General features: G+C 42.2%; 1 protein-coding gene across 6 annotated transcripts in view; it reads left to right on the top strand.

Annotated features, from left to right (window-relative positions):
* Nucleotides 1–16,008, top strand: part of ASAP1 (ArfGAP with SH3 domain, ankyrin repeat and PH domain 1) — a 161,226-nt gene that overhangs the window by 26,111 nt on the left and 119,107 nt on the right. For all 6 annotated transcript variants that reach the window (XM_075085825.1, XM_075085821.1, XM_075085823.1 and 3 more), the window contains one exon: nt 5,434–5,563. In XM_075085825.1, the coding sequence (XP_074941926.1) occupies nt 5,434–5,563 (130 nt within the window). The remainder of the gene's footprint in view (nt 1–5,433; nt 5,564–16,008) is intronic.

Raw genomic sequence — 16,008 nt, 5'->3', positions numbered from 1 at the left:
TATTGCCACATATTTAAATAAACATTTCCCATTAATTTTGTCAGAAGTTGTTGGGAAATGAAATTATAAAAATGTAGCAGCAGCAGCAATTACTATATCGACATTTTCTCAGGGGTTCTCAAACCAACTTTAGTGGGGATCAAAGGCCATGGCTGCCTTACGCCTTACAGTGATCCCATGCAGTGAGTTAGCAGAGGAAGGAGGATGGGAAGTAATGCTGAGTGCTGCGTTTAGCTGAAATGGATGAATATAACAGCAAACCACAAATTTATTCAGAATAGCAGTATCATAGTGCAGCATAGCCTAAGGATATTTTCCTGATGGGTTTTAGCACGCCACTAGTTCTGTTGCTATTTGCTGCTGAGCTGGTGATACTCTCCATGTTTGTGAAGATGCTAAGGAGCATAAAAAGAACAACTATAGAGTTTACTAACAAAAGCATATGCATTTTAATAATGTGATGTTTTAATTAAACACTATTGGTTATTCTACACCACTTTTATCAGCAGTAATAGCAAAGACAGGAACCTTGAAAGTAAAGAAACGAGTGTAGGTGTAAACCCTAATTTGCAAAGTGGCATCATCTCTTTCATACCTGGGAAGAAAGAAAAAACAAAATTGACATGTGACATCCTTGGCACGACTATGTCTGTACTAATCAAGAGGAGTCATCTGCACAGTAGCCATGTGCACAGTGATTTCCTTCTTCAGCTAACAACTCACTTCGCCACACTGACAGGTTGCAAATCGCCCTGGAGGCAGCTTGTCTGAGCATGCTTGGCAGCATATTTGGTGCACAGCCAGGGACCCGGGTCAAGCTTGTTTCCAAAAACCAAGAAGCAGCCGCACCTGAGCTTGTATTTATGAGCTCTCTATCTACACAGCAGGCAAGCGTGGCCTCAGGGTGGTCCTGGGGCTGCTTGCTGCAGGCAGCATAACCGTATCCCATGGGATATCCACCACAGGCTTCAGCACAGCTGAGGCACTGATATTGTGAAGAGCTGACTCTGCATGATTAAAGCTAGATGGCCAAAAATACAGCCCTGCTTTTGGTCAGCAGGGCTACAGCCTCCTGTATCTGTCTCCTTATCTACAGTGGAAAGAAAATCTTGCTGTTCCCTACTTCACCACTGCATGGTTTAAACAGTTAATTGCACTGGTGACAGGAAGAGCTAAGCAAGAGCAATGTAGCTGTTCACCTCTGGCACATATCTGTAACGTCTGAAAGTTCACAATGCTGACAATAGTCATCATCACCTGATGACTACTGCTCAGCTCTCATGAATGAACTGATGATCTCAATCTAAATATAAGATGACTAGAGTACTACAAAATGAAAATACCATCGCTGTTATTCAGCTTATTGCAAAACACCTGCATTAGCAGTTTGTGCTGTCATTGCTGTGTTCCTCAGCCTCTCCCTAAGCATGGTGACTACCACCAATATTGCAGAAATATTATCAGCTTGCTGTAATTAACTCTCCTGTTAGCACTCACGGTAAAAAAGGCCAGGGAATCAAAAGGATTTGTAGACTGAATCACTGGGTGGGATGGCAAGACAGCGCAACTTCCTTGAGAGCAATGTATCGTCAGTAACCGGTGTGCTTTCCAGGGGCGTTTGGGCTCTCCTCACCTGCACTAGCTTGTCCCAGGATGGACACGGAGATGCATTTCATATCAGAATACCAGGAGGAGTGAGATAAGCATAACTTCTACTGGCAAGTCTTACATGAGAAAAAGGATGCGGCACAGCCTCCCCCAGGATCTAGCACAGACTAAGATAGCATTAGAGCAGACGCCGTGAAATATAACTTTCACACTCTGTTGATTATTCTTTGACATTTGTGAAGTGAAACAGTGATTTCATTTAGTGACAATTTATAGAGAGGTGCATCTTACAAATTTAGAAGTGAATCTCCGATACTGATTGCCATTCAAAACAGGAAACATGGTTAAATCCGAAATCCACTAACAGCTATCTGAAACAGTTATATAATTTGACTAGTTTAAATGTAAGCACATTTTTACAGGCAAGTTGTATAATTTATTTTTATTAACATCATGTTAATTAACTAATCTTACTTCCACTGAGTTGAAGTGAACATAATCCAAGCCTAAGGGGGTCACCCCATAGGGTTATTTTCTCCCATAGCATTTGTATAGGAGAAGAGGAAATAATGCTTCAAAGCAGCAAAACTGAGCACCATATTCTCTATAATAGAGTTAACAATTCCAGAACTGTCAAAAAAACAGACTAATAGGCAATTATGATCGGTTGCTATTGATCTTCCTTTTTTATCTTTAGGCCTTGTGCTGTTCTCTTTATTTCCCAGTATTCTCCTCTCTTCATTCTATTTTTTATATATTTAATATTTTATTTTAAAAGATCTTTTTCTTCCTGATGAGGAGACACAGAAGTTCAGCTACTGTTGCTCTCTGCTATGCCTTCATTTCTGTCACTCTTCACTGCTCCAGTTTCTCTGGCCTCTCTCCTCCCATTCTTTGTTGAACATGCTTTTCAGTTCTGCAGTTTAAATATTCTCTAAATAGTATTAAAGAAATTACGTCTGTAGCAATATGTTCGGCTTTTGTCCACACTCTTTGGGGTAGGATTTGGTTAGAATAGCAGATGAGATTATTTTACAATCCAAAGGCTAGTAGTATTCAAGCTCAATAACTTCAGGCTGAAGAGGAACAATTCAACTTTAACAGTGGGAGTGCTCAATCAATTAAACCAGTTTACCCATCAAAGTGATGGATTTGTCCTCACTTGAAATCTGCTAGAGAGGGATCAGGTCTCTTTCTAACGTGAACACCGTAGCTGACCCGCAGACCACAGGTCTGGCTCAGGAATGGCTGTGTGACAGCCCATGATCGATGCCCTGCAGGAAATTATAGGGGATGACCACAGAGGTCCTGTTTGGCCCTGGGCCATATCCCAGCCCCTCACCCATCCGGTTTCCGTGCAGGCTAGGCACACTGAAACAAGCTCTTTTTGATGCTACTAACAGCTCTTCCCCGGCCCTAACCCCCAGACTCTCTTTTCCATACTGCTTTTGATGCCACCAGCCATTTTTATCTTCTTTCTCTCTCTTCCTCCTCCACTGCTCTTACGAACACAATCCTCAATTGATTTTCTTCCTACCACTCCAGTCGCTTCTTCAGTGCTTCAATTTTTTTTTGCCCAAATCCATTTTTCAGTGCAACTCCCACACGGTTCTTTTCTTGGCTTCCTCCTCCTCCTCTTGCCTACTCTACCTTTCAGAGTCTCATGACGTTTAACAATCATCTGTATGAGCCCAGAGCTTTGTGCCGGAAAGCTGGATCACGTGAAGCAGCAGCAGCAGAAGCAATCACATGGCCATATGGAGGGCTTCTGCTAAGGCGATGAAATCAAAGAAACATGTTCAGGCAGGACCATTTCTCAGGAGTATTGGTCATATTTTGCTGGCAGAACTGCATGCAAATCATTTTTTATGGGTATACACAAAACAAGTATCTCCTTTTTATGCTTACTCAGGCATTACAGCCTTTTGTTGGAGTTTTCAACTGTTTTTGAGTTGTACAGGCATTTCATTAGAATTACATAAGAAACCATGTAAAAGCCTAAGCGCATTGTAATAAATACAGGAGTAGGTCCTTATGTACAGAATATTAAAGCCTTTGAAATGGATATATCTGTATAATATTGCTCACTTTCAATTGTTCAGATTTAAGAATATTTACCAGTCCTGAGTTTCCCAGCTTCTGTGGAAAGAATCCTTAATACAAAGAGAAGGAAAACACATAACATGACTAAATAGATCAGACTGAAACAGCAGATGACCATAATTACTTGACCCTCCTGAGACCTAGCCTTCTTTAGAAAAGCACATATGGGCCCCAAAATCTAAGCCTAAAAAAAAAAAAAAAGCGGGGGGGGGGGAAGAGGATCTCATTAGTGCTGTCTGTCATTTCTCAGAGTTACAAGACGCAATAACAGATAAAGGATATTTTATCTTATCCAGAAATACTAGTTGTGACAGGATGCGGGACTGATAAACAGCACAGAGGGAGGATACCAGGGGTGCGACTTCATGCCAGGGCCGCCGCTGCTTCCTCGGCTGCGGGAGGGCACGGCGGGGGCCGGCGCGGTACCGCCGTTCCAACGGCAGCGTCTCGCTCCCCCGCGCTCTTTGCAAGGGCTCAGGAGCAGAGTTCGCAATGCGTGTCCGGGAGGGCACCTTCAAGGGTGTCACTGAGGCACAGCAGGACTTCTTAAAAATTACCTAAGGAGGGTAGGAACCTATACAGTCAGGCTGCTTGAAGTGATGACTTTATGAGCAGCGGCTGTGAGGAATTCGCGATCTTCACGCTTTACATCAAAGCTTGTAGCACAAGGGCTCGAAGCGAAAGGGCATCGACCGGCTGTGAGCCAGACTTAAAGAAGGGAAGACAGGCAGCACCCCGCGGCCGGGGCCGGGGCGGCGGGGCCCGGCTGCGGGCCGGGGGGCGGCGGGGCCCGCTCTGCCGGCGGGACACGGAGCCGGGGCAGGGAGCCGGAGCCCGGCGGCCCCCGCCCACCCGCGCTGCCACTGGAAACACCTTTTTTATAATAAATAAAGGAAAAAGAAAAAGGAGGCTGAGGGACCTCGGCGCGGGGGGGGGGGGGCACGGTGCGCGAAGCCGGGGAGGGGGCGGTGCCGCCGCGGGAGGGGGGAGGGGAGGAGGGCGGCGGCGCATGCGCAGAGCACTTCCTCGTTGGCCCCACGTAGGGGCTGCGGGCGGGCGCTGGGCAGCGCCTGTCAGTCACCGGGTGACTGTCAGCGGCGGCGGGAGCCCCCGCCAGCCCCGGCCCGGCCCGCCGCCGCCTCCCCCGGCCCTCCCCTCCTCCCCCGGCCGGGGGGCGCAGCCGCAGCCCGCACAAGTTAGTGCCCAACTTGGCGGCGGCGGGGGCGTGAGGGGGGGTCGGCGGGCGGGCGCGAGGGGAAAGGGGCCGAGCCTGGCGGGCGCCGCTCCCCGCCCGCCATCCCGCCCTCGCTCCCCTCAGCGCGGCGGCGGGGCCGGGCTCCTCAGAGGCGGCCCCGTCCCCGCAGCTGTCGGGGGGCCGCAGGCAGCCGAGGCAGCTCTCCCCGCCGGCGGGGCCGAGCGGCGCGGGGTGCTGTGCGGGGGCCTCTCCCCCTTCACCTCCTGCCCGGGAGGAGGAGGGGGCGGCCGGGGGGGAGGCTGGCTGCGGCGGGCGAAGCCTCAGCCTTTCTCTGCGGCTCCGTTGCTTTGATGCTGCGGGTCTCTGCTGGCTGTTAACATCTTCCCTCTGCTTTTTTTTTTTTTCTCCCCCCTTTTCCTTTTTTCCCCACCACCTTCCTCTCCTCCCCCCAAAACTTGGCTTCCCCCGCCCCCCCCCCCCCCCGGACCCGTGTGCTCGGCTCCTTCTGGGTTTTACCGGCGCCGTAGGATCATGCCGGACCAGATCACCGTGTCGGAGTTCATCGCCGAGACCACAGAGGATTACAACTCCCCGACCACCTCCAGCTTCACCACCCGGTTGCAGAACTGCAGAAATACGGTCACGCTGCTGGAGGAGGTAAATCACACACCCTTTCATTTTTTTTTTATTTTTTTTTTTTGTCTTTGAGGAAGAGCATCAAGGACGGGGCAGTACCACCCGCCCAAATCCACGGGAGCTAGAGGCACTGGTATGCCTGTAATCTGGTCTTTTAATTGTGGGACTTCGCTCTTGTATTGATCTAGTTACAGAAAGCTTTCCTGCCCTGGCGTCTTAAAGATTAGAGCGTAAAGCAGTTGCCTGAACTTAAATGTTACTGTTGTACTTCTTGGTGTTTTTCGTGTTGGCAGCTGTTGCAGTAGAAGAAAGTGTGGATGTTGGGATTTTTAGAGGAAGATGAAGGCCGAGTTTTGTTTGGGAGTGAGTGTTAGCAGAGGTTTTCCCCGGCCATTCATTAGATCAAGTCAGCGCAGAACTCTGCAGAAACCTGCCAAGGGAGACCTCATTTAAGAAATGAGGTAAAGAAGAAGGGGTGAATGTGGAGTGAGGATAATAATATGAAAGCAAAATAGGTGGTGGAAGGAGAGGAGCAAAACAATGCAGCAGAAGTGATTATACAGTCTCAGCATCTCAACCTTGAAGCCTCAGTGTTGGGTTTTTCTTAATGCTTATTATGAGCGCCATTTAAATGTTTGTACTGCTTCACTCTCAAGGAAGAGTGTGAGAACAGGTAAACTTACAGAGCTGGTTGCTATGGGATGTCAGTCCACTGCTTCTTATTTGAGGTTTCGGTGCTGATTTCCTAAGGACTAGGTCAGCACTTAGAAGGAAATGTCTTCCGAATGACTTTAACACAAGACAGTGTGTAGCGCTTCTCTTGTCCTGCACTTGGTTGAAGGTACTAGCATAACAACACTGAGAGAAGACAGGTTTTTGCTGTTGTTTCATGGATGGTAGTTAGTTGTTCTTTTGGATTATATACTTGGTTCATCAAGTCTTTGTTAGTTCTTCAGGAGCCAGTGCGTATCTAGGAGATTGATTTAATAGATTCTTTTTAGTTTTGCTGAATGTGTTGGCATGAGCAAAGCATTTGGTATGCAAGGAAAGAGTGTTAATCATAGCGTTCTCCTGATAGGTTCGGGTATGGAAAATCTAATTCCATGGAATTAAAATCAGTTAATGTTGACTTATTAGAAAAACCATCTAAGTTCAAAATTTCAACAGTGCTGTTGTTTACAGTAACTGGCTAGGTATCTGAGTGATAGTAAGATTACATCTAAAATGATATATTTTATTTTTATTATGTAACCTAGGCTAACTTCTGTAACTTTTCCATAACTCTAACTGCTTTTTTTCTCGTGTAATTAAGCCCTAGTTACTTACAGATTTGTCAGAAATCAACCTGTTTTGGTGTGTGTTTGACAGTATTGCTGCCCCCTGGTCTTGACTATGTGGAATAGATACAACCATTGGTATACTTCTTAGTACAGTTGACAGCATTCATAGAGTTAAGTAAAAATATGTATGTGCCATCACTGGTAACTTCTAGGGTAAGAATACAGTATAATGCTTTCATGACTGGGAAGATAATCAGTACAGTTTTGAGTGTGGTGATGCCCATCCAAAGAAAACCAAAATATAGGAAGGTAAATACACAGCGTTCTGCACCATTTGTGTGGATTGTGCATATTTTCAAAGTTTTCATGTCTGATTTGACAGCAATAAATCAGAGGAATAGAGAATAGTGGCTGCTTCTGATGCTTGCATTGCTATTTCTTGAATTTCTTTTGTTTGTATGACTATGTGCTCTATTTAAACTCTGCATTTTAAATTGATTCTGGACTTGTTTTGTGTTATTTTTTCATTTATCTGTAGATATATTAAAAAAAGCATTATTTGATGGGAAACAAGACATAAATATGCTCAACTATCACATACTGCAAAAAATCAGCAACTCCCCCAAATTTGTTTTTATTAATTTGCATGAGGAAATGCAGATGGTTGGAATGTGGCAAAGTGCTCCGTTAGAGCCTGATCATGTGTCTTTATTGTAGTAACAGCTGGCATACGCAGTTCTGCTGCTTCTGCTTTAAAGTTAGGTTGGTTTTGGTGCATCTGCTTATTGAAGGCTATCATTCATACGGAGGAGCAGGGAATGAAATCGGATGGTTGGTGTGACTGTTATTACCGCTGCTATTGTCTGTGCACCGTGGATGACTGAAGAGCTCTTCAAGCAGCTCCTGAACCTCAGTTTTGAGCCTGCTACATTAAGGCAAAGGAGATGATCCCATCCTTGCAGCTGTTTGATTTTTCAGCTTAGTGTTGGATGTAGGTTGGAGCCCTCACTGGGCTTTTGCAGGCAGTGTCAAGCTCTCTGCTGTTATGGTGCTGCAGCCTGAAGTATCTTGGGTCATTATTTTAAAGCTACCTTAATTCAACATAACCTGCACCTCCCTCAGTGACTATAAGCTGGTTTGTGGATAAACTAATTATTTTTGTTATTTTAAATAAGATTGTGAACTAGAACTATTTCTGAATGGAAAGGGTAGGGAAATTAAACAGATTTAACAAAAAGATCCATTTTGTAGCCTCTCATGCTGATGTAATTCCTACCATAGCTCAGGTCAGAGGTTGGATCGGAACCACCTTTTCATAAAGAATGTGACAAAAAAGAAAGTTTTGTGTGTGTCTGTGTGCCTAGTTCCATGAAGGCATTACAGAGCTGTGAATCTACTGTTCCTTAATCACAATTAACAAATTTTCTGAAATAGTGAAATAGGTGGTAGACTCCATTGCTGGTTTTTCACTTGGTTGTCCTCTAGTAGAAGTGAAGTTAGTTCAGCTGGGTGGATTGATGTATATTCTCTCCTAGCTGTGACTCTCTTCCTGTTATAACTAAAATACTTCTCAGAGGAGACTTTGGATCCACTTAGATGCAATTTTGAGACAAGTTTCAGATGAAAAATAAGGGCAGGCATTTTTACTGATTCTGATGACTTGACTTCGCATTTTATAAGTTTTTAGTGGAAAGCCCAGCAAGATACTAAGGCATACCTCAAACAATCAGAACCCTGGGAAAGATTTTCCAAAGGACTTCTATGTGTTTGTGGGTGACCTTTTTTTTTTTTTTTTCTTCAAAAAAAGGCAAAACCACCCTCTCACCCTCCCTCCCCCCACAGCTCCCCCCCAAAAAACAATCCCAAACTAAACTTTATTTAAATCTTTGTAATATTATCAAAGGAGAAAATAGTAAGTACATCCTGCTATGTAGCAGTTTGTTGACTGAAAAGGCTCCATGCTACATCATTTAAACCACCGAAACTTCTGAAAATTTGCAAGCTCTTTTTTTCTCCTCTCTTAAGAGGCAAAACGTACTGATTTTTTTTGTCATCCAGTCACAGTAGACCAAAAAAAAAGACCCTGTCATCTTTGTAGCCAAGCTTAGGCATCTTTTATAGTAGTTACCAAAGAGCTGCAAGATAATTTTTTTTTTAATAAAAATTTTTTTGAAAGCATGAGTGTTATCTGATGGCCATCAGTAGACACAAATTTTAACATTCATTCTATTGCTACAGTAATTTTTTCCCCCGAACTCAGAGGAAGGAACTAAACCATTATATCATAGGCTAGCTCTAGTTTAAGAGGATTTGCAGTCTGTACTCCTTTCCATGTTGATTTCTTCAATGTCATGTTGTGTTCATGCAAAGAAGACATTTTGAACTTCATATTTCTGCATGAAACTGGGAGAAGTTTTTTATAATATTTATATAAAGAGGTGTATTTTTGCGCATGTAGATGGGTGGTTAATTACTTTAAAAAAAAGAAAAAAAAAATGATGTTCCAGGAGAATATAGTCAGATTACTGATACAGTAGCTTAAAATATAGCCTCTGCTTTGTTCTTACCAGACATGCTTTTATATCTACAGTAGCTCCATGATTTCTGTTATTCAAATAGATTTTTGAAGAGTTGATTTTAATCCTTGAGTTGATATTACTGTGTGAGCTAGCTGGAATTTTTAGGGAATGATGACATCTGTCTGAGAGTAAGAAGCGCACATGTGGGATCACCACAAGACTGTCTTGATTACCATTCTGCTGTGTCCCAGCTCCAGCTGAAAGGACATCTTTGCACTCAAGGGATAACTTGGTTATCATGACCAGGCAGTTATGAGTCTTTCTCCTAAAGCAGCAGATGTTTTGCAGGGCTGTCTTGAGACACAGAGGTTAAGCTTAAACGTTTAAATTCCCTTTAGGCAGGCTGGTAGATAAGAAGGGACGGTTAGAAGCTGATGATACAATAACGAATAGCTGCAGTTGTTTCTGATGCCTGCTTTACTGTTACACTTGTGTAAAACTTGAGCATCTTTAATGATTACTGTTATTTCTTTCTTTTACTTTTCAGTGCGAAGTCGAAAACTCAGAATGTGCTTTCTGACAATTAGATCTTGTCATACGTGTCCTTTTTCTAATAAATGTTTAGCTGATTAGTATGATGAAATATGGCTGCAGATATGTTTGGGTTTTTTTTTTTTTAATTTGTGGGTTTTGTGTTTTGTTGTTTTTTTTTTTTAATTAAAAAATCCCCTAAACCACCATTTCAGCAATGACTGTTGCTCATTTTGCTTCTCACTGTGCTGATTTGCCTGAGCTCAGAGGTCTGTTGGTCTAGACTGGTCCTGTAACAGATGCATGCATGCTGCATCAGTGAAAGAATGACTGTTTGGCTCCTGCTCATCCCAACATAAATTTTATTGCTCTCAATCCAAGTCTGGTATAATCTAACACAACTTAAAGGGGGAAGATTTTTCAGTGTTCTTCATTGTGTCAAGGATACCCGTCTAGGATTAGAGATGGGAAAGGGGAAAGTATGGGGCTTTTTTGCTTGTTTCTTTTGCCTTTTAAAAATTTTCTTTCAAGTCTGTTGCTTATGAATAATTTTCAGTTTTCTGTTTGTAGCTTTCCTTCATGCTTCAGATTCTGTAAATTTTTCTTATTCTACTGGGGGAAAGACTCTCGGGACAAGGGTATGGGGACAGGGTTTTTTTTCCTCCTTACGATTTTGTAGAAACTAGTGTAGCACTGAAACCGCTCTACAGTCAGTTCATCTACAGTGATTTCATACACTTTTGTCCCACAAGATCCTTTTCCAGTGACAAAGTATTCTATCAAGGGAGGCAGGTGAAACCATGCAAGAGAACAGGAGCGCTTCCATTCTAAATCAACATTTTGTTTCAGCTGGCAATAGGTACAGACTTTGTTCATTAGCCTGAACTGTGAAAACTGGTAAGATCTATTTTGTATGTGTGTCTGAAGAAAAATATTTTTTTCTATTGTTTCTATCACTTCATTTCCATGGAAGTGTCACCTCTATGTAACTACAACAGGTAAATAGTAAGATCCTATTTTTTATCCTCTTTATTTTTTTAATGAAAATAGATTTTTTTGGGGGTGTGTGTGGTGGAAATCCAGGAGACTCCAGCAGCACTAGACTTAAAACCAGCTTTTCCTAACCTCGTAACCTATTGCTTATGGCGGTCAGAAACAGTCTGGCATTATAGAGATCTTTGTACTTAAGACCTGGTTCTTACATAACAGACCACAAATGATCTTCAGTTTTTGAAGAAATATGCTTCTGGTAGCAGACCATCCTAAAAGAACCAGACAAGAAAAGTTTCTTTGTCTAGTAAATAAAACTCAGGATAATTATTACTGTTTTTATGCTGAATGGCAAATTGCACCAAAGACACAAAAATGGATACATGAGTGTTCTAAAATATAGATGCCACAGTGACAGCTCATGGGTGATGCCTGATTGTGATACTGAAAACGTGATGGAGACTTGACAGCAACATCCTATATTTGCAATAGTGTGTTTCACAAAAATGCATTTGAGGATGTTTTTTTTACATTTACATGCTACAGTACTTATTCATGGAGTATGTAACCAGTTTTACCCTTCATTTGACAGCATTCGAAACTTTGGTTGTAATAAGCAGCAAATCTCCTCCCTAAATGTGACTGATGGGAGGAAAAACAAAGAAGTGTTCACTGGTAGCTCAAAGTTTCAGTCATGGCAGATTAGTTAGCTTTGCCTTTTGAGAATTTGTATTCATTTTAGAGATATTTTTGAAAGTCCTTATTGCTTTTTGGTAGATCGTATGTTTTTTAGAGAAGTGCTGCTTCTTGTTTTGAACTCCCAACAGGCTGCTTCATGTTTGCTCATCAGTTAGGAAACTGTGAAAGTGCTCTTTGGTGCACTCTGCTCAGTATGCCATTCAGATAAATCCTGACAGAGTGTGTACCACGTAGTCATGGGAACTTGGGCCCTGATGGAGAAGAGGGAGTTGCTTAAAGTGACATGACTTAAAGTTGGTTTTAGTGTTTAGATTGGGTCCTGTGGAGATAGCCTCTGTTGTTAAAAAGCAATAAAAGAGAAAAAGTTTTTTGAAGAAAAAGAAAGGAGGGGAGAAACAGCCCACAAAACCATGTTTATAATCCAACGTGACGTCATTGGAAGACAGCAGATGAATGATACGGAAGAGAATTAGATTGGTTGATTTAATTTCCAGTATTTTTCTCACTCCAATGAGTAAAACTCAATTTTCATAACTACTGTGATTTGTAACAATGTGAATGAGGGTATATGTTATTAATTTTTAAAAACAAATGTGAAACAAATTTATGGAGGGGAACTGAAAGAAAGATCATAAGTTCTTAATTTGAATGGAATTAGTTCCTTGCAATAAAATCATTAGGCAGAATCAAGCCAAGAATGCTAATTATTAGTATTGTTTCAGGTGCAGAGGTAGGCAATATAAGTGTGTTCTAAAAAAAGTGCCCTAAATGAATAGCGTATTTCTATATTTCGTGGGAAACTTTTCAGAATCTGGTTAATAGCATGTGCCATGGTACTTTTAGAGGCTGTTCTACAAGGTTTGATACTGGCCAAGAGGCCTAAAGTTTAATGGTGAGTGTGAAGGAAAACTCCTGAGATAATAGTATGAGTTTCTTTTCTTGAGGGAGTACACCTGGAAGTAAACTCCCTGCTGAAAAGTGCAGCAAACAGTTATTTAGATTTCTAAAGAGACAGTATTGATCTGTGTTTTATATATCAGGTTTCAAGTACTAGTGGGCTAATGCTGAGGTTTTGTATAAGCATTGTGACAAGTCAGATTTTTGAGGACAATGGGTTTGATTGTGGTGATTATAGGAAACTTTTCCTTTAATGCTCCTGTGAAAAAGCAAGAAAACACTGTTGGGATCCCATTTCCCCCTTCATACATGTAGATGTGCACGTGGGCGCGCACACGGCCTCCTTGAAGTTGTGTTGTTAGTATGGTTAAGCCAGAGGATGTATGCCTTTTCTTTTTAACAGCCACCTCTATCTTGACCTTACTTGTTTTATCTGTCATGTTACACTTGTTATCAGGAGAAATACTGAAGTCGTTCTCCTGCAGAAATAGATACTTACGATACCAGTAGAGTATTTTCTTTTGTTTGTTTTTCCTTGCTGAAGAACTAAAAATCTAGTATAACACTGAAGAAAACTTTCTGCAAAATAAGTCTGTAGGATTACGTTGACATGGTCTGCTCTGGCAGCCTTCTGTCCAGCTTGGTGAGAGGTGGACCAGATAAGTGACCTGTAGGGTGCATGGGACATCGACTGGGTTGCCAAGCCCAGAGGGTGGTGACCAGTGGAGCAAAGTGCAGCTGGTAGCAGATGGCAAGCGCCATCCCTCCAGGGTCAGTTTTGGGGCCAGTACTATTTAGTGTCTTTCAGTTGTCTGGATGATGGGCCGGAGTGTGATCTCAGCAAGTATATTTGGGTGATACCAAGTCCTTCCATATGCTAACAGGCAGAGTCACCATTTGGTGCGACCTGGAGAAATGGTCTGACAGGAGATCCTGTGCCAGGCTTGGAGTAGCCCTGTGCAGCAGTACAGGCTGGCTAGAAGACAGCTTTCAAGGAAAGGACCTTGGACTTGGGTGGATGACAAGTTGTGTGTGGGTTGGCAGTGATAAAGGCCAGCCATGTACTGAGCAGTCTTAGCAAGAGGGCAGCCAGAGAATAGTGGTTCCTCCCCTCTGCTCAGCAGTTGTGAGGCCACATCTGAACTACTCCATTTGGGGTTCACAAGTACATGAGAAAAATGACATACCGCCACAAGTCCAGGAGAGGATCGCCGAGATGATTAGGGGCCTAGAGTATATCACTTCAGGAGGGGGAACTGGATTTCTTTAACATTAGAGAGGCTAAGGGAAGGTCATATTGCTTTTTTCAAGTATGCAATGGGAGGAAACTGAGAAGGCAGAAATTCTGATTGATTTGGGGCTTTTTTTGGGGAGTGGTAGTGTTTGGAGGTTTTTGTTGTTATTAGCTTTGGGGGTGTTTTGTTCTGAACTACGAGTCTGATGAACAGGTGCCCAGAGAGACCGTGGAACCTCTGGCCACAGAGACATTCAAAACTCTGCTTGATGGTAGAAGTAGTCTTTAAAATTGCTTGGACTGCATAATTTAATCTTTAATCAAAGAAGACATGCAGGCAGAGTAAAGTGGTTATTTAGTTTCATGAATGTGTTTTTTGTGTTTTGGGGTAAAAGTTTACACTGAGCTTTTTCTTGGAAAAACAGCATGTTTAGACTTAATAAAACTGATGTAAGCAAAATTGATAATTTTTTTCCTTCAGTGAAAGACCTCTTTAATAGAGGAAATGGCATACTATTCACATTCTTACAAATCTGTATTTCAGAAAGTTTTTCAAATTTGGGGTTCTGTATGAGTTTTAAGAATGGTTTGAATAGTTACTGAGTGTTTGATAAAGATATAATTATTTTTAAATTATCAACCTGCACCTCTACAAAGTGGTGACTGTATTTCAGCTTAAAAAATCTCTCTGCTGGATTATCTTTACTTCCATAAGGAAGATGATCTGAATTTTGAATTCTAGAGCTCCCACCTTGAATTTAGTACACTAATTTCCTTCCCTCTTGTATTATAGTTTACTTTTCAGGGAAAGCATGTCATGATTTTTGGGTTCACAAAGCAAGAATTTGGGATTGACAAGGGAAACATATTTGAAGTTTTCTTGATATGAAACTTAATCTTTTCCATGGCACTTCAGAAAAACTTCTTAGTGTTGAAGGGTGAGAAGAAATTACAGAACAGTAGGGGTTGGAAGGGACCTCTGGAGATCATCTTGTCCAGCCACCTGGCTTGAGCAGGCACACCCAGAGCAGGGGGTACAGGAACACGTCCAGGCGGGTTTTGCATGTCTCCAGAGAAGGAGACTCCATAACCTCTCTGGGCAGCCTGTTCCAGTGAATGTGGTTTAAAAAGACAGAAAACACTGTAGTAGTTAGTGACCCAACTAGTCTAAAAGGTAGAAGAAACCAGTACTCATACAACAGTGGCAAAATTAATCTGAGTTTCTAGCTGTAATCCAAAAAGTTTCAGAACTACAGAGCCCAGTTCTGTGATGCTTATGCAACAGCCGCTTTATCTGTAACGTGGTGGTAACTGAATGATTGCATTAGCTTTAGGGTGAATGTGGCTTTAGAAGAGGTTCTTGCCCACCTCCCAGCAAGAAGAATCTTCAAATCTTGAGAAATGATTGTGGGTACAAATCAGTAGCTTTTTTTAATCCCAAAGTTTGGATGAAACATAAGACTTTCTCAATAGTTACATGAAATGTTGACATGTAATTGAAATGCAAAAGTATTTAAGGATTTTGCCCATTATTAAAATCTCCTATATATTTTACAAAAATATTTTTATTTACTCTATGTAAGTTTGTACAAATCTGTATATGATGTTTATAAAATTCACTACTTTTTATTAAGTTTATTTTAAAGCTCTATATACAGGAACTATTTTTTTCCAGCATAACTCAGTCTTCATATACAGGCATCGCTTCTAAAGCAGACATATTCTGGAGTTGCCCTCTGTCACTTTGTAAACCTGGTGTTCTGTTCTTTCAAGCATGTTGTCAATTGTAGCAGTAGTTCTTCTAAGAGTATTTCCTTAACCCACCAAAAAGCAAAGAGATCTGGCTTCGTGTAAGAAACAAAGCATTTATCACAAGATAATTTTCAAATGCTTTAGTACTTAGCCAGACTTTAATTGGTGATTCATTTAATGAAATGTAGCAGGTTTTGTTTGCCAGGAGGGTTGTGGCTTGTTATGAAACTACTAGGATTTAGATATCCTATTTTGGTTAAATTCTTAAGACTTCATTTCACAGAATCATAGAAAATCTCAGTTTGGAAGGGACCCATCAAGATCATCGAGCCCAACTCCCTGCTCCTCGCAGGACTACCTAAAATGAAACCATATAACTAAGAACGTCATCCAGAATTTTTTCCTAATGTCCAGTCTGAACTTCCCCTGACCAGCTTTGTTACATCTTCTTGTGTCCTATCACTGGTCACCAGAGAGAGGAGATCAGCACCTCCCCCTCCGCTGTCCGCCTTGAGGAAGTTGTAGGCTGCCATGAGGTCATCCTTCAGCCTCTCTCCTCCAAGC

Source organism: Phalacrocorax aristotelis, chromosome 2 (assembly GCF_949628215.1).
Source record: "Phalacrocorax aristotelis chromosome 2, bGulAri2.1, whole genome shotgun sequence".
In the NCBI taxonomy this organism is placed as follows: domain Eukaryota; kingdom Metazoa; phylum Chordata; class Aves; order Suliformes; family Phalacrocoracidae; genus Phalacrocorax; species Phalacrocorax aristotelis.
The sequence above is the reverse complement of the archived record's forward strand: the minus strand, read 5'-3'. Positions and strand labels throughout refer to the sequence as shown.